This window comes from Doryrhamphus excisus, chromosome 4 (genome assembly GCF_030265055.1).
Source record: "Doryrhamphus excisus isolate RoL2022-K1 chromosome 4, RoL_Dexc_1.0, whole genome shotgun sequence".
NCBI lineage: Eukaryota > Metazoa > Chordata > Actinopteri > Syngnathiformes > Syngnathidae > Doryrhamphus > Doryrhamphus excisus.
The window spans coordinates 13,591,356-13,611,314 of NC_080469.1; the positions used below are offsets into that span (position 1 = coordinate 13,591,356).

General features: G+C 41.5%; 1 protein-coding gene across 24 annotated transcripts in view; it reads right to left on the minus strand.

Moving 5' to 3' along the window:
• LOC131127929 (potassium channel subfamily T member 1-like) overlaps positions 1-19,959 on the minus strand; it is a 50,881-nt gene that overhangs the window by 26,492 nt on the left and 4,430 nt on the right. For 14 of the 24 annotated variants that reach the window (XR_009129582.1, XM_058070320.1, XM_058070322.1 and 11 more), the window contains 4 exons: positions 19,770-19,805; positions 19,539-19,587; positions 18,605-18,772; positions 1,825-1,863 (listed from right to left, as the gene is read on the minus strand). Coding sequence is in view for 23 of the 24 variants with exons in the window: in XM_058070320.1 (XP_057926303.1) it covers positions 1,825-1,863; positions 18,605-18,772; positions 19,539-19,587; positions 19,770-19,805 (292 nt within the window). In the remaining variant the exon portion in view is untranslated. Of the gene's footprint in view, positions 1-1,824; positions 1,864-6,648; positions 7,372-18,604; positions 18,773-19,538; positions 19,588-19,769; positions 19,806-19,959 lie in introns of those variants that run through there. The other 10 variants (XM_058070314.1, XM_058070331.1, XM_058070330.1 and 7 more) reach the window with 7 other exon arrangements.

Sequence of the window (19,959 nt, forward strand, 5' to 3'; positions counted from 1 at the left end):
GGTCCAAACACTACAAGGAACACAAAATGCTATATTTCTGTTTTTCTCAAATGGTGGGGAGGCCGCCCCCCCGGGGATGAGAGGCAGAATATACTTTCAGTGTTACTGCAGACCTGCCAACATCTACAAATGTATTGCACTCAACATGCAATTTTACTCTTGAATATGCTTGTATGCTTCACAGCTCTCCGTTCTGTTGCATTTTCATGGTTTCCGTTTTGAGTTCAGTCTGTACAGACCACATAAATAAATATACATTATCAGTTTCTCAATAGTATATTAAATCTTTCACAGGGTGGCGTGGAAACATTTCTGTCCCCTGGGGAGGAGGGCATGACAGAAAATAATTGAGAACCACTGCTGTATTTATGCATGCTGACAAACTTTAGAGTAGTTTCTTCTTGATGATTCAGCATTTAAAAGCTGACTGATATAATGCAGTCTTCTGTGAAGCCTTTTAGACTCAAAGGAATGTGCAGATGTAGCACCAAAGTGGATGTGGGAAATTTCTATGACATCTCCATACATCAAGTGGCAACTGGCACTGGGATGACACCAGACTGGCACACCAGTGCTTCCTGTTGACCATTGCAAATATGAAAATCTCGAAAAAAGACTTGAGAATGTCCTTGTTTTTCTTGCTATGACTAACAAACTAACATACTGTAGATCCTTAAACACAGAGGAAATAAAAGATTGGTCGCAGCCTTTCATAGTGTTGTGCCAGTAGCACAGACATGCCATTGTCCATCCATCCAATTTCTATGACACTTATCCTCACTAGGTTAGCCGGGGTATGCTGAAGCCTATCCCAGCTGACTTCTCGTGAAAGGCTGGTTGCCAGCCAATCGCAAGGCATTGCTCCTTCTGATAAATGACATACATGGTCGTCAGACTCGCTTGCTACCTGCTAACAATGCACTTAGCGCACTAGTTTATTGAAATGATTACGACAGCTTTCCCGAAGGCTTTGGATTATGAACATGGAATAAAAACCTGATTGCTTCCTGTGATGTTTAATGACAGCTGAGGCTTTTATCTGCTGGTAACCACAGGAAATACTTAAGTGAGATATCAGGTGTTTGGGTGGCGCTTGTTGCAAAAGAACAAACTCACTGCAGCAGATGGGTTAAAATATTTATGGGACGGATTCTAATTGTTTCTGGGCTTCACTGAGAAAATAAGGTGTCAACAACCTCTGCAAAGCATTTTACTGAATCAGCACAAGACTAGAGATGGCAGTAATGCGTGTACATCAACATGCTTATAGGCCAGGCCTTGCTATGTCCCCACGGATGAAAATCCATTTTCCAACAGTAGCACAGGATTGTAAACACATAAATATTAACTACATGGTTAATGATTGGTGTGACTACATCACATGAAGAACCCCTCCCAGACCCTGCTTCCTTTATGTATGACCGTATAATCTTAGCATGCACAATGTACACACCTACAATATATGTTTTACCAGTGTGTCATATACAGGGTTATATTGGCAGTAGTGATATATGGATCCGAAGACAGACAAGTCAACAAGCCATTAATGATACATCAGCTGCCTTTTCACCATTTGCTGTAGTGTGATTCTCCCTGGAGGTGTTGCCACAACAACTGTTGAAAAGGTAGCCATAAATGCAATATGGAACAGTATCATTGCCCAGGTGAATGATTATAAAACCACCAAACATGGTTGTGACGGTACTGTGTAATGTAAACAGTGCCACATGTGCTTTAGTGTTGTTTTCCCAAACCATCCTTTGTGCCGTAAAGACTGGAAGACAAAACCCATGCCATGCAAGCATGATGCCGCCTGAGACTTACTGGGCATTGGTTGAGTCCATACTGTACTCCTCCTGATACCTGGATGCAGCACACATGGACACAGATAGGCGTGGGTTAGGAAAGCAAAAAAAGAGGAAGGAAATGAGGAGAAAAGAAGAGAAAAAGATTCCACAGCACATTGCTTATGTTGGCTTGGCATCAAGTATCAACAAATGACGATTGATGCCGATGAGGAGAAAGACGAATAGATGCTATACTTTATGCAAACCATGGGAGACCAGTGGAGACACCTTGAACAAATATCATCTATTTAGAAATACGCAATTCTTCATTCACATTCACACTAATTGCAGATTGCAAATAGGCTGTTTTCCTACAGAGAACACACCTCATTCAAGTAAAATGTACAGTATCATGTACCACTGTTCAAAAAGCCCACTATTTGTACATTTTTATGTTGTTATGTTTCACTGACAAATGTTTTTATTCAACTGATGAGATTTTTCGCAGCGACACTGTAAGCATGTAGGTAAATACATAACTTCTACACCGAGATGCATTCAATTTGTTCATGCACTGTATACTTTGAAAAGGTTGTGAGGTATTTTGAAGCGAGAAAGGGGAGGGTTCTGGAGCTGAATAAATATATTGCAATAGTGAACTGAAATCGGAGGGGGATGCCATTGTCAAGTTAGCAGGAGTGCCTGGAACGGTAGGTTATAGCTGTGTGTGACAAATAGACATATTGATGGGCTTATTAATCACTGAAGGGATTAATAACAACAAGGATCCACTCTATTGCAAAAAGGTGATCGTCTGCAGTAAAGGCTGCTTTGTGTAAAGGTTTCTGAGAGAAAGTCAATGCCATTGCTGCATTCACGCCTTTCTAAATGGGCTAATGGAACGTCCATTAAAGCCAGGGAGACCTGCATATTCTATTAATCAAACATTTTGCCATTTCAACAAGTAAATTACTCAAGCCACAGCGATTAAAGTTGTGGTTATGTAGTTATGACCAAAAGCTGCTTTTAGTGAAGTTCCAGCGGCATAAAAACAAGGGATGGTTATGGAGTACATACTGTAGCAACAACAATGTCTCTGAGCTTACTGGTGGTAATTTGACAGCACTTCCTTTTGCAATAAATATGCTATCTGGCTGCAAAAGCATTAGCAGTGGAGACGTTGACAATCAGAAATGATGTCCACATTAGAGCACGTATTACGATTAAGATTATATAAGATAAGATTACCGTTGCATGTCCATCACATACAGTATCAAATCAAATGTTGATATGACCGAGACATTTAACAAAGGATATGATGCTCACCTCTGTGCAGCCGATGTAAAATCCCATATGGGAACTGAGCGAGCAAGACAACAAGTGGAAAGCATCACTTTGGAAGCATGCTTTCAACCACATTCTCTGCAATGGACTGACTGATGTGAAGAGGGAGGGCGTTGGGCACATGGGCATTATCTCAGCAGCAATTTGAAGGTGAAATGGGATTTGTAGTTTAACTCACAAGATTGCCACTTCATATTTTCTCTTCAGCTAGAGATTGATGCAAAAAAAATCTCATCTGTCAGTGGGTGATTCTCCTAAAAAGGGTTCCAGAGTCGCTACCGTCACTTCGAGGGGCATGACGCACACACTACAGCTACTATATACAAATAAAAATATAATGCAAACACTTTGAATAAACAGGAGAAACTGTCAGATAGTTTCTTAGGGTCAGTTGTGTATAAACACGATCTGATAAAAATGTCAGCCAGTTTGCGCGTCGCCATTTTGTGACATGTAAAAGTATGTCAGACATAAGGATTGTGAATGATGGTCAAAATACCCCCAAAAGTGCAGTTCCCCTATTATAACATGCGTTAATAAATGCATATAAGATGCATTTTGTTTATACAATTTGTGTATTGTTTCAAAAGATGACAATTACAAATAATGGAAATTTTAAAAAAGTGGGTCACGACTAAATCCCGGGTTGAGACCACATTTGAACCCCTGAATTACAACATATTTTAATGTAAATGTTACATTTGAGATTCATCCATCCATCCATTCTATGCCGCTTATCCTCACTAGGGTCGGGCAGGTACGCTAGAGCCTATCCCAGCTGACTAGGGGCACCCCCCAATCGGCATAAGACGGATGATGTGAGACTAGTAGTGTAAAAATATTTGTGCCAATAGTTTCTAAGAAGCTATGACATCTTTAAAATGTCATAGCTGTGTTTTACTTTTTTCCCTGTGTGGTCTGCTACATATCCCATTTCTCCAAAACATTCACACTTTTTTAAAATACACTTAAAGGGGACCTATTATGCTCATTTTTTGACCCTTTGTATTGAGTTGTTGACTCCAATAGAGCAGCTACACACAATAACCAGCACAAAAAACGTTATTTCAGCTGTATTTCCTTGGATTTGTGCTTACTGCCAAAACGGTCTGTTTTAATTTATTCCACCCACGGCCCAACTCCCGGGGCACCCAATCCGCTGTGATTGGTCACACGCCCCAAAGTGCTTCCTAACTTTGAACAAACCCCACTTTTGAATAAAGTAGGTATAGGACTCGATAATGGATGAATAAAGTCTTTGGCGAGCTAATTGAAAAGTGTTTAGGAGCTATTGGCAGCTCATGATCTACTGGCTGGAGACCCCTGACATACCGTGTGTGAAGAGTGGCAGGATTTACTATCCACTGGAAATATGTCAACATAGCCATAATTGTCTCAATATCTTGCAACACAAGTGAGTACCAAGACTGTTGTTGTTGTTTCGCCGACAGTTAAGCATGACGGTGGCACTGTCACAGTCTGAGGCTACAAGAGTGCTACCTGCACTAGGGAGCTGTGGTTCATTTAGGGACACATTTCAACATGTACTGTCTCATTCTGATGCACTGAATGATCCCCCTCCCCTTCTGGAAAAACTGCGCTGCAGTTTCAAGATCATTAGTGCATTGCTGAGGAAGCTGAATCTAATGGATTAGCCAAGTATGCATCCATACATGAACCCAACTGAGCCCCTGTGGGACATCTGCAAGAGGAGAGAAGATGGAGATGTGTGAGAAGATGTGTCTGGCATCCACCACCTCCACCCGTGATGACATTATGGAGGAGTGGAAGAGGATTCCAGTAACAACTAGTGCAGCCCTGGTGAATTCCAGATGCCCAAGGAGATTAAGTGCATACAGTAATTATTGACACTTTGGACATGGTCACTGTGAGTACACACTTTTGTGTGATATTTGCAACAATTTGCATCTGTATTTGCAAGAAGGAGCACTGACACTTCTGTTTCTCTAGTTAGAACAACCCAGGGTGGCATTATCCAGGGGGTGCCACAGAGGGGGAATGCTCAGCGCTCACCAAATCCTCATTGAGTCAGCACATGGCAGACGGGCACTCTCTACAGGTGTGATACTCACACCCCCAAACATGATCAAACATCTACCACGTGATGTGGAGGAAAACAAAGAAGTTTTGCAAGGGGGTGGGTGCCGCTGGACCCCACCCTTCAGGTTAATTAGAAGGTCAAATTTGAACATACAACAGTAATTGCTCAAAAATAGGAATTGGATTAGCCTTGGCTGCTAATTGGGTGACGGAAGGAGATGCTGATAATCGTGATGTTCATTTGTCTACAAAATATGGAAAAGACAAAATCAAAGCCAACAGGTGCACAATCTACAAAGAAGATACAGGTGTGTAGGTATAGCATCACTTTATGTACGCCAAATTATGGAATGTATATGATCAAAGAAAGATGACTTGGTGGTCACTATTTAGACTAACTGCTGTTCATTTGTTTTCTTGAATGAGAGTTTTAATTGTGTAAATGTGGATTTGAGTCAAATGCAATTCAAGGGAAACTTGAGCTTGTGAAACCAGCACCTTTCAGTATTTGGGAAAACGTTGAGGTTTGTTGTGGTGGGTAGAAGGGGAGTTGGGGGGGGGGGGGGGGGTCTGTCCAGGGTTCTGCCTCATTCAAGCCAGAACCGCCACTGATGTAATGTGATTAGATGTTGGGTTAACTGAGTGAATCACTGCAGCATTAAAAAAACAGAACAGATATCGAGATATGAAAGCTATTAAGCAGTAAATGCTCAGCCGATCTGTAAATAAACTGTTCTACTGCAGCACCAGAGTTGTGCAGTGCTCTCTGTAAAGCTGCCAAATGAAAGGACTACATTTCTGTTTTCAGCCAAACTAGCCTTAAATACCTTGCGGGAAACATGACCCAATTACTTAGCTGTTGTACATATACTGTAGCTATATACAGCATATACAATATTGTGTTTTTATTGTAGTTGTCAGTTGGTGCATTAGTGTTCTTAATCACATAATTCAGTCTTTGGTATATGTCAGCATGATCCCCTATGGTTTGCATTTTCTACTTGCATGTGTCTAAAATTCCTTTTTATGCAGACAATGCATTAAATTCTTGCAGGAATGCCGCATCTGTGGAATTATGTAATCAATGACCTCAGACATTAAATATACAGACTCTCCTATGATGCCGAATGAGCGAGACAAACAATGAATGACTGTAGGTGTATTTGCAATCTGTCATGAAATTGACTCATAGAGAGGCTGGCAAGGCGTTTTTGATGAGCCCATATGCTCCTCCGTGCGTAACGACCGTGGCACTTGCTACTTAAGTGTCCGCGGGAAATCAACCTCATCGAGCGGAAAGATTATATGGTGATGAAATATCGATCACCTTACAACTTTTGCCACTGGCTATCTGCGAGGAAAAAAAACGACGTATACGTGCATCGATGAGTTGGCGAACGCTGCATGGTGGTAGAGGAAACATGCGGCTCGACGCGGCTTTACTGCAGCTCTATACCTTTGGCCGACATCGCTCCCAAACGAGCCCACGGTCCTCAGAAGGTTCGGGGAAGAATGCACCCAGGTGGGCTCCGGAGTTTTCCGCACTTCGGTCTTCACGTCTGGGTCGATCTCCGAGGGTGAGGGTGTCAGCTTGGCTCCCGCCATGGCTCTTTATAAACACCCCCCTTGGGTGCTGCCTCCCGCAGACGGCGAGCAGGTTTCCTCCTCCGGGCACCTACACCGGCTCGGTCAGCGCATCTTCGGCTCACTCAAGCCGCAAGGACGCATAGAACGAGGGGCTTCCTTGCTGTTGAATCAGCGGATCTCCTTCTTCCGTTAGGCTGAGGGGAGCTCCAGCTTGCCTCCTGCTTGTCGAGAGCTTCACCATCCTTGATGGAAGAGCGCCGTCTCTTTGCGCCGTCACGATGTAACGTCAAAGCTCTCAACCAACGACTCTCTCCAGCATCTTACATCACTTGCAACTTGCGTACATGTAATTGTTATCTAAATATTCTGCGAAAGTGGCGAATATAGAACCGATTAGAAACGATGCTTTAAGAAGATCGACTCTTAACTGCAGCACACTTTTCCCCAATCAATATAATCTTGTCAATTTTCAAAAATGCGTTTTCTTCACTAAGCACCTACTCACCTAGCTCTTAAATTATTCAGCCTCTCAGAGTATTGTTGTGATAGCTCACAGAAAAAAACAGCCATAGTCAAATGAGCAGGTGGCCTCTTCAGTATGTACCTGCAGCTTTCATAGTGTTGCCATGCAAACGTGTTTGAGAAGGAGGCCACCTGTCATATGTTAACCATTGTATTACTTAAAAGGGGACACTTCTTAAGGCTTCTTAAGTAATGGAATATCAATATAGTAATGCTGACTTCATACAGTTACATGATTATTGGTTTTATCATACCAAAAGTTGGTGCCATGCTACTGAATAGTATGCATTACTTGTTTTAAAGACAAAATGTCACTGTGGTAAAAAGTCACTTTTAGAGTCCAAAGACCAGAAGCTAGGCAGGAAACTCTAGATAATTAGCTGCCACCAATGTGAGGCAGAGTGACAGTCAGGCAATTGGGTAAACTAAGATGCCAGAAAATGATGCCAATGAGTTTGGTGCAATCAGTGATCAATCACGCTGGCATCGATTGGCAGCTCTTGTCAATTGACTCCACATTTTATGTGGATTTATGGCACAGCACGTCACAGGCTGCTGTATGGAATTCTACAAACCTCTTCGATCATGTCATGTGTGCTCTGTGATGTTTGCAACATTAGTTTCTCATCTTTGCCAGTGCGGTGGCCCGCAATAATTCAAGACGTTAAGGGGTTACCTTTTCGTGGTACAGACTGATCTGTAGCTGATGTGTTGTTGTTTCCTCATTAAATGGAGGTTGTATTAGCAATACCAAAGCTACTTGGTTATTATGGAGACGTTGGACCCGAAAATCCCGAAATCCTGCCCCATCCTCCACACAAATTGGGGGACATACGCCTCGAAGCAGATCCCTCGCTCGACAATTACATGGGCAATTGCCCAGGGCGCCATTCTCTGCTGATACTGTACTCAGCGCTCAACATATCCTCAAGTCAGCTCATATGTATGACAGATAGGCGCCCTCTCCAGGTGTGATACTCAAACCCAATCAATCATCCACTATGTAATGTGGATCAAACCAAATGAGTATTGATGAGGTGGTTTTAAAAAATTGGGAAATTCCGACACTAATTGCTCCAAAATGAACTGGCTAGCCACCAGTCCAGGGTGTACCCTGCCTTTGGCCCGAAGTCAGCATACCCCCTCAACCCAAATGAGGACAAGCGGCATAGAAAATGTGTGGATGGATAAAACACATTTAATCGTTTATATTATATTATCTGAATTTTATCAGCGACCGAGAGTCTCAAACATGTTATTTCACTATGAAAATGTGAAATAAAAAGGAGGGAATTGTGAGTTGGTTTAGCCTTGACTGCTAGTTGAGTGATGGGGGGATGAAGATAAGAGGCGTTAATTTGTGTCAACAAAACATGTAAAGGACAAAGTCAAAGCCGTCAGGCACACAATTTAGAAAGAAGAAAAGGAGAAATGGTCCAAAGATACAAAGGTATGGAGCGACAGTATCACATTATGTATGTGTTTTGTAAAATGAATTTGTGTCGATGGGGGAGCAGTGTGTGTGTGGTTGGAGGTGGTGGGAGTAGGGTTGGAGGTTTAGGGGGGGACCCAGGGCATCATTCAAGCCAAAACTGGGGCATTCGAAAACCGAGGTTGCACTGTAAACATCTGCATTGTGAGTGCAACTAAACGATACAGGTGAATAAGAAGGACATATGATTTTGCTAATATCAATGGAACACTGGTCATTGCCCTTGAACAGAATGAATGAGCAATTTACTCTTCTGGATGAGAGAGGGACCTGAGGGAGGGAGCTTGTTTCTAAAGATGCTGTGAAGGCTAAATGTTGATGACTGCTAAAAATATGCCTACATCAAGCATAAATGTGGTTTGTGTGGTTTAAACAATTAATAAGTCAGCCAATGTAAGACACCAACTACTGTACATCATGACGTGTTGTTTATGTGCAAGAAAGGAAATGAGGGAAGAACACGGACTCATGAGATGATGAAGATGCAGCCAAGGTGCAGAGATGACATGCACCGATTGGAGCAGAGAGACATTTAGTGGTTAGATGGGGAACTACAGATTCATAGGTCTCCCTAGTCTAGCATATTATTGAAAATACTCTCCATTGGTTTATGCATTCTACAGCTAATGACACAGATGGCAGTAGAGCCTCGGTTTTTGCACTACAACCAGCATGCAGCAACAATCAAAGGAAACTGTATTCATAAATGAAGTACCAAATTAGAGATCCATATTACATATATAATCTGAGTATGGTTTGCAATCTTGCATTAAGCATTACAAGTTATTGTTTAATTTATATTCTGCATATTTAAATATGATACAATGATACTGTTGGTTCATTACTCCTGTATTTACTATTAATTGCTTAATCACCTATGCCCAATCTCTTTATTCCTTCATATTTAGCATTTTCTATTCATTTATACTACTTATTCATAACTTTGTTACTTGTTACTACTTATTTCTTTTCCTTCATCACTGAGGAAGTTATACATATCTATTGCAATAAAGTCTCCATCTATCCATGTCTGCTAACATCTTAAACGTAGTGAGAATGGATTTTCAGTAATAGACATGGAGATGGAGCACGATTAAATAAGATTAGCTTCCTCCAACTCCTTTTTGGAAAGAATGCAATCCACAAGTGTAATATGTGCTGTTACTTAACGTAACGTGTTAAGTATGTCCGAAACAAACACACCTTTACCTTTACTGATTACACAAAGACAAACAATTCCTTGTTATAGAGTCAGAGCACATTCATATCCATGCATATCTATGACAAAAATATCTTTGTGCTACCAGGTTCACATTTCAACTTGTCAAATTGTGTGATGGATGTGTTGGGGACCTTGAGTTCATATTACATTGGCTCAGATGATTATAAAATACTATGTGTGTTTATTATCTACAGTGATTTTTTTTTAGCTATAATTTCCAAGCAAAAGCCTCCCTTGATAGAGCTGTGATGGGGCCAATAATCTCAACGCAATCTGCGCTCCCCGCAAAGCGCCACAATCATGCTGAAGCTACATGCTCCGTGCAGCAGATGGGCGCTGAGAGCTGTGATGATGCCTCTTCTGTCAAAACATATTAAGGCAGCGAGCTGGCGCTGCTGTGGGCGAGCAGCAGAAGTCTCGGCAATGCCACTGGCGAGCTTGCACACGACACAAACACACGCACATGAACAAACACACACCTCGCTCCCACAGTGCGCACACAGGGAGGTTTATATGTACTGTTGTTTGTGACTGCTGTTAGCCAGCGGCCATTGCGTGCAAAATGCGCCACTGGTTGTATATCGGTTGTAACTTCATGTTCTCTTCAGAAATTGAAAACGCCAAGGAAGGAATGTTTAATCAAAATATAACTTCCCCATGTCGATGACAGTTTCCAAGTGTAACTGTTTGCATCTTCAAACAAAACATCAATTACAAGCCAAGTGTAGATAGCAACCATTCTCCTATTTACACCTGTGGACAATCGATAGTTCCCAACCTAATATACATGTTTTGGGACTATTGCTGTACCTGTAAACCCACAAAAGTATGGGGAGATCGTGCAAACTCCACAAGAGAGATCCAAGCTGAGATGCCGGTAAGAGTCACAGATCATAAACGGCCAAGGGCGCACTTTGGACACCCAGGGTTTATGGGAAAAGCCAAATCGATTGACTTTTAGCTCCTGCGGTAAGAGGGAAGTATCAAGATATAAGAGCAGAAAACGATGCTTATATACACACAATTCTGATTATTGAAGAAACATAAGTTGCATGGAAGAGTCCAAGCAAACAGGTTGTGATAAAAGTCACATGACTGGTAGGCACGTGACCTGACTGCCACCAGGCTTTTGCTAAAATCCACCCATGTGCAATTAACAAGAGAGGATTTATTGATTATAGGCCATTTTCCTGATTGCTTTTTGCTGGCAAAACTCAGATAAAACACATCATAGAGTATTTGAGGCATAAGTGATAACTGATGATGAGAATGTGGAGAGAGGTTCGGTGCAAACTCCTTTAATCTCCCACTGTTATGACTGAATAATTCTCCTAGTGACACTGCATACCTTAAACAAAACCGGAACCCCCTCCCAATAACCTCATTCAAATCCTTCTACCATCACAGCTGCTCATCACAAATCTGAAAAGCAAACACCTGTGAAGCTAATGAGGCAGGCAAAACAAATCACAAGGCTTAAGAATAAACACAGGAGGGATTCCCTGAGAAAAGATGCAATAGCTCAAAAGAAAAACACTCTATAATCTTATTTTTCTCTGAGCATCTCTTTTAATAGTTATCCCTGGAGCTTACTTTTAATTGTCTGCCCTGTATGAGCCCTGTGTGCTCAGTCACCATAATGTTCCAGATCATTTCCTGGAATGCACTGGTAGAGGGCAGAAAGGCTTAAATTGAGCAGCTTACTTATGCTAATACTTGCATGCGACGAGGAATTGAGCTCTCACTTCCATTACTATATTCTAACTCCAGTTAGCGCTGACTGATTTGTGACACCACGTAACTCTGCAGAATGTGAGAAAACATGAACATGTTTGGCGCCTGTACTTTGCCAATAATCATCAAAGCGAGAGCACATCACAGACAAACAGTCACTCTCAAGTCGAGTGCCCCCTCCCTACCACCCCTCCACCCCCACCACACCCCTTAAGTGTTGCCCACCCACTCGGTGCTGATGCTGGTGACTAACGGCCATCAGTGGTCCAAAGTGCAGACTCGGTTAAGTGGAACTGTGTGTGTCCCTGATAACAACACTCGGTCTGTCAAACGCAGCAGAATTGTGTGTGAAGAGGATTTTGGAAACCCTTAGTGTGAAATGAGGAAATGTGTCATTCTACAGTCATGTGGTGATGTCCTAATTTTTTCACAACTGCAAGGAAGCCAACTCTTCTACTCCTGAACCGCTGCAGACAAAAGGGTAAACATTTGGCAAAACATGCACTCTGATATTACAGCACTCTGTTGCTGTAATATCATTTTTCAGTCTATTACACCACAGAAGGAGGCGTTATCAAAGGCCAAAGTGTGACCCCATAAAATCGGACTGACGTGAAATTTATTACACAGCTTAATGCGCTCTACAAAACACTCACTCCAACTTTAGGGTGGTTAGCAGAATCACCATGAAATTGACTGACAATATCTTTGTGGGGACGGGGTTGCGATATTCATTGTACAACTTTGAGGATAGCTGTATTACATATATGCTAACATGGCTTTTAAAACATTCTGAGCACAACTTGTAGAGATCCCCACAGATTTTTCTGTTCACAGAATTTCACCAAACTGTATATTGCTAACAAACTTCAAATTCTATTGCTATCGACAAGTTACATGCATGATGAATGACACACAGAAACACAGAGAACTCCACCAAGGCTGAATATTCCTAGTTTGATCAAAACCAGAGAGGAAATTTGCATATATTATGCCTAAATTTTGTTAATTCTTTAGAAGTTGGACCCGTTGTGCACTGCACTGCATCCATAACCTGACATAGTATTGTATGGGAGTCGTGTGTGTATGTTGGGGGGTGGGTGGGTGGGCGGTGGTTCGGTTCCAGAGAGGGAAAGGTGGCAGATTTAGATTCAGCCTGAGGCGTTTATTTGTTTCAAGCGGCACTAAACAGAGAAATGGCATCCTGAATGCCAATATTTCTGAACATATGGTATTGCTATATTGTCACGATTGTGGAGATCATTCATCATTGTGATACCCGAAGCAATATGATATGGCAAATTGAGTGAACAGGGGAATGATTTTCTGTGGAAAACCTGAAGAAGAAAAGTGCTTTATTAGTCTCTGGAGGGAAAATTCAAATAGTTAATTGTGTTGTTTTGAGCATTCTACAGTCCAGCAACAGCAACCAGTCCTAAATCAAACTGTCATGCATTGGCCTTAATTGGGAATAAAACCAACCAGCCATCCCCAAGCAAGATATCTTCACACTGAAATTGCTCTCTAAAATAAAACCACTGAAGCTAATGAAGTATTCTGTCCTTTCAGAACAGCCACTAAACATGTGCAGCAAATGGGCTGATTCGAGCCCCCCTCTGAGATAAAGCTCTTCACTACATGGTAGAAAATGTTTCATTGCTGGGTCACCCGTTCTGGACACCTCGTCTTGACTCACAGGGAGGCGTTAAGAGGTGATTTAGTGACCAATTAACACTGTGCACATTCTGTTGACGTTGTTCCATCTGCATGCTGTCTCAATTGCATGGCGAGAAAAACAACAAGATCAGACAGAGGAAAAGACTGATAGAAGCAATTTTCCCCCCTGCAGCTCTTTGTGTTTTCTACCGTCTAGATGTATAAGAGGCTTGCTTCTATTTCCGATGGTTACTGAGACGAGCCTCCTCTTTGCTGGCTGACATGCTGAGAAATAAACCCACACACTCTCCAAGGTATAATCAGAGCCGCACAGGTGCACACACACACACACAATACTCGGCCTGATGGCACACACAAATACATCACTTGTGAGACACTCACACAGTCCTCAAACAGACTCTGGAGGTAATGACAAATGTGGACCGAGATTCCCCCTAGAACCCCTACACCCACACAACAACACCATAACACACATTCAATTATCCCGTCCACTTAGCAAAAGTGGCTAAAACCAGGCTTTCCCAACCGGAAACACCCACAATTATGCTCACTACAGCACTCCATTTTCATCCCGGAACTCCACTTGAGAAGCTGTGCTCATGGCTCACACTTACAAAATTCCTCATTTCTTGGCACTATAGTTCATCTTCCGAATGCTATTTTAGCACCTATTTCATTAAGCAGCTCTGCCCTCCTTGCTAACCCCCCCACCCCTCCCCGATTCCTCTGATTAGTCGATTGCTGAAAGATTGCGTTTCGTGGGTGTTCTGAGCCTCGAGCTGATGACTGTATGTGATGATGATGTAGCTGATGACAGGCTGACGTTGCTTAAACCGAAAAATAGCATTAACAGCAGCCCTAATTTAAAAAAAAAACATTTATTATTATAGCTATTCTAATTTTTTTTTACACACATTTAACCTCATTACTTTATTTTGGTCAGGGTTTATATGAGAATTTGACTTCATACACAACTGAACAAATACAAGATAAACTCCAAAAACAACCCTCAATTTAGATTTTTGCAGCTTGCTGGGCAAATCCACTAAAAGCCTTCAAATTATTCCTAGACGGAAACATTAACCTTTAATTGAAGACCTAGGGGGCTAAACGCTGATCAAGTCAATATGAATTACAAATAGGCAGAGTAAAAAAAATAAAAAGCTAATCTCATGATACCTCCGGTAAGTGAGCATTTTAAGGATTAAAATGAAAGTGTTTTGCTTTTTCATGATCACACCACAGAAGGGTACCAGTGATGGCAAAGAGCATAAATGATGTATACTAACCATAAAAGGAAATAATTGCAGTCCTGGTGGCTGAGTGCAATATGGCTAAAGCAACAAAACGTCAACATCACAAAAAACATGTATGTTGTAATGTCAGCTCTGTTCAGTCTTTACGTAAAAAGACACACACAGTCTTCTGCTGACGTCAATGTGATCCAGACTTTCTTATATGGGCTGCAGATAGCCTGCACTCAGTAAACACGGACCTATGTATCCTCGGAATCACTTGGGAGTGTGACCAATCACATCCGATTGGGCGTACTTAGATGAGGGCCTGGGGTGGAGTAAATTAAACAGACCGTTTGGGTCGGAAGCAGGAAGTCCGTGGAAACACTGCAGAATCTGGAGATTGAGAAAGCTTTCTGTGCAGGTTATCATATGGAGCTGCTCTATTGGAGTACACAACTCAATACAAAGTGCCAAAAATGAGCATAATAGGTCCCCTTTACTAGAATCTTACATGGACAACGTCATTTTAAATCTGGGCCATATGAGGGTGTTGATAGAACCAAGGTTATTTGTGCCACTGCAAACCTCGAGTCTGAAGCATCATGATGCCAGCAAATCAAACACCCAAACAAACAGTGGGGTTGTCAGTCAATAACTCACACATAAACCTTGTCAACCTTAGCTCAGATGAGTGAGACATGAGACACTTTTCTTCATTGGAGTTCAACAGCTGCCGTGATCCAAGCAGAAGCAGGGTTAAGAGCATGTGAAAGAAGTAGTGGCTTATAGTCCAGAATTTATGGTATGTGATGCATTGATAAAACTGCCTCCTAGCAATATTTTATGCTAAGTAAATTATCTTTACTGCTTGAATACTTCAAACCCCGGCTGTTCATTGTTTCAATGTGCTATATGACAAACGAAGCAGACCCCATAGGCCATCAAGGCAGTGGGGGGGACATTGTGTATCTCCCTCTGGGGTCTAATTTGTTTTCAGGCTTTTCACTCACTCACTCACAAGGCTTCAGCACAGGAAATAATCAAGATCAGAAAGCATGAGGATGCGGTGACGGATCAACTAATGGCAGGTCCCCAAAGCCTAGTGACATCATCTGCTATGCCATCTATGGCAGTGTTGTTGTGCATTTCATGAGTGTGTAAGCGCTTTTGCAATTTACAGCTGTTATTTGTTTTGGAGACACATCAGCTGCTATGTGAATGCACACAAGATGTAAACACATGCACGCATTAAGGCATTTGGGTGTTGGTAGCTGGGAAATAATCCCAAATTGGCCATTGTGTATGACTCAGGAAAAACAGAGGGGTGGAACTTTGATGCAGACAAATAGACTCTGGCACTCACAGGTATAAGATGCAAACAATGAGTCTAATGTCATTTCTGCTATGTTTTTATTTAAACCTTTGGTTCTGTTTTTTAAATCAAGAGCCTGGGTAAAACTGGGAGTTTCATACATAAAACATTGCCGCACTGCAGTGTAATACATCCCTGAACTCCGAGGGAAAGCACAACAAACAGTGCATGCGTGTGGTGGGGAAAAGTGGTAAAATATTGGACTGCAACATTAACTGTTATGTGCACAGCAGGGGGCCTTTGAAAATGACAAAAGATGGTGACGAAGCAAATGTCGCACATGACATGTCATCCATGGAGTAGCGGTATTAATCTCCCGTTCATAGATGGAATGGACCAACGAGCTAATTGCATGGCACAAAAACTCAGACAGTGGTATTGATTTATTGCTGAAATATTGCTGCCGCTGCGGGCAACTGGGGGCCTGAGGTGGGGAAGATAACATAGACAATGTGCTGCCTGGTGGATTTAGTGATTCAATTATAATTCAAACCTATAAAGAGGAAACAGTGATGCAAAGGGGACAGACATTTACAAGGCAGTATTGTGCCTCACTTGTACTATAGCATAGCATGAGATTATCAGCATCTGACCACATTTGTAGAATTTCTTTTCTCAACAATATGTATGACTAACTAGTAGACCTAGTGCAGTCCCGTTATATACGTATGTCATGCTATGCTTCCTTCCATGTTGGTAAACAAAGCCATGGGCCATCAGACATTATAACTTCTGTGCTTTACAAATGGCCAAAAAGGTTTAGAGCACCAACCGTAAGGTAAGCAGTTTGATTGATTATTATTATGAACTCAGATTGGTAACATAGCACCGCTGGTGTAGTGGAGCTCAAGAGAAGTCGGACGTGTGGCAACCTCTCCTGCCCAAGGGATAGTGCTCATTGTCGGACACACTTTGGTCAAAGATGCCATTAGTGCGGTGGAGCTCAAAAGCCCGACGTGAGGGCGCTGTGTGGATGCACAGCGTGTCCGAAATGAATGAATCTTTCCCGCAAGTAAGCACAGCTTCTGGCTCCAGCAACAGTTTGGCAGATATTTCACATTAATGTTCACCAAATACAATAACTTCTTCCTGAGCTTGTTTCGCAAATAGAGAAGCAGAGCTTGGGGAAGGGCAGAGAGCTTATCGGCTTACAGCCACGCCCATATAAGAAAGTCCACTCCTCTGTCTATCACAAATGGGCAGTTTTACCACACCTTCTGAAACCGAGCGTATTGAGCCATCCCAAACTTCTTTCAGGGCTCACTTTCAAATGCGCACAACTCATTACCTGAAACTTTGTCATCGTTTAACATGGGAATGCAACATTCTGACTACATTTATAGGTCAGAAATGTGCTAAAAAGTGCAAAAAATCACAATTGGTCCCCTGTAAATGTCAAAGAAGTCTGGAAATAAATGAACCAATGGGAAAACAAAATCTAAACGACAAATGCAGAAGGTGTAAGATTCATGTCAGAGAACTTGACGTCTTGGGACATTGATGGAGTCTTATCAATTTTCATTTGACCCCAATTACTAATATAAATCAACACCCTTGTTCATGTAAACCCTTCTCATGAAAAAGCAAAACACATTCCCAGAATTCTGTGCATTCTGGGGTCCCATGAGACTATGATTGAAATTTAGTACAACTTGAGGGAATACCTTAAACCTTTGATTGAATCCAACATTGTACATTCTCAAGGCCATTTGACTTTTGAGGTTCCACTCCATGTTAACTTTAACAAAAACAGTGTTTCCTCTAAAAAGTTGTGCTAATTCCCCTCATGGTGGCTTTAGTTTTAATGTTGCTGGTTGGCAAAGCAATAGAAAGTCTATGGTCCATTTGGTCTACGGCAGATTTGCAATGATCCTTCCCAGCTTTATTTCAGCACCATGGAGAGAGCCAGACGCTGGGCTAATTCTTTCCTCTTCTAGGCATCTTGTAACATCTGCTGGCCTGCCTGTCAAACCATAGCAATAATTTAACCCTTAGGAGGCTCCCAAATGCTCAGGCGACTGCAGTGCAATTGAAGTCTATGGGAAGGAGCTGGAAATGTATTCATACGCACACACACACACAAACACCCTTCTACACCACTATGTACATCTGTGCAATACTTTGTTTTTTACATTCAGTATAGTTACTCCAGACTCCATTCACTGTGCAATATCTGATCAACCTCCATGTGCAATATTAAGGGCTCTAAATGCAATATACTAAGTTCTATGTGAAGTATTTCCATAATGCCTCATATTAACTCACTAGCAAGATCTCAGTGTATAGACTGGTCATATATCTCATCTCGTCTCATATTATCTACATACTGTATTGTATATAACTCTGGAAAAAACTGTTGATTTTGTTAATACTTGGGTTGTTTATATTGTTTATTTTTCTATATTGTGTATTTTGTACTGCTTAACTGATTCTGTACTCTTGCTGCTGTGCAATGCAAATTTCCCCACTGAGGGACGAATAAAGACATATCTTAATCTCTTAATCTTAATATTAACACACGGATACAGGCTTCAAGAAAGACTCTCTTATAAGAGCTTTTTACACTACCTGTCATCATTCTGAAACGTCTGGTCCCCAAGCAGGAGGTCCCTGAAGCGGTAGCGAGGTGGAAGGGGAGGCACCTCTGTATCCACTTCTGCCATCTTAAGAGCTGCAATGTCCAGAATAACGCCCGAGTTGCTGCTGTTGTTTCTCTGTAGGGACTCAGTAGAGGGCCTGCGGGATGACAAAGAAGAATCATCTGCTCGTCATCATGCTCATGTTGTACTGAGGACAAATACATCACAAGGGCATGTTGATGAAAATTGAAAAAACAAACAAAACAAAACATAAAAAATCACCATTCATGGAAATCTGGAGTCAATAAAGTTATGTGACAAATACATAATGTGTGCAATACAAGAGGTATTCAAAAAGACAGACCTCTGACATGAAATCATGATGTACAGATGCTATTTTAATTTGTCCAGTAGATATAGAAGAGAAGAATTCCAATTATGCGCATAAATGTCACAATTCCAATAATTATTCATCAATTAGGAAAGCGTATGTAAATTTACAAAAAAAGGCACAGTGTAACAGGAATAATGTGTTTTTTTTTAAGATGTATTTTTATTTTTTGTGTTTTTGGAATCTTTGTGCTCCCAAATAGTCCTTCACAAACTTCCTTCACTTTGCAAACTTAATTGTAGTACAGGCAAATGTGCATATAACAACAAAATATGAACGAAAGTGTATAGAGACTGACACGATATTTATACTTACAACTTTATACTATTACTTTATATTATTTATACTTTATACTATTTATACTTGTAATTACAATGAATGTAACAAACAGAGAGAAGTGAAACTGCAGACGCTAAAGATGCCAAGACCATACATGTACTACATATCAGCATCAACCGCTACAAACTCTTAATACTATTACGTGTTTTTTGTGATTAACATGAATGGAAATCAAGTGCATTGGGTATATTACCTGTCGCCATGGGAACTCGATGATCGGCGTGGAGGGCTCATGGCTGCCTCTTGTGGGGCATTCGGTGAGGGAAAGCGTGAGATACAATTCAAAGAGAGTTCACACTTATTAAACATGCACTTATTTCAGAAAATCAGTGTAATGTGATCACAACTCCTGCTTTTGCAAGCATTACAGCTCAGCTAAGCAGTACACTGTTTTTTTAATGTTAGTGTGCTAACGTTTTATTACCTTTGCCACCCTCTGTTCTGTTTCCTTTGGTATTTCCTTTAAAGCAGGATAACATACATGTTAGGTTAATTGCAGACTCTAAATTGTCCACAGATGTGAATGTGACTGTGAATGGTTGTTTGTCTATACATATCCTGTGATTGACTGGGAATCAGTCAGGAGTCTATCCAGCCTCTCATCCAAAGTTGCC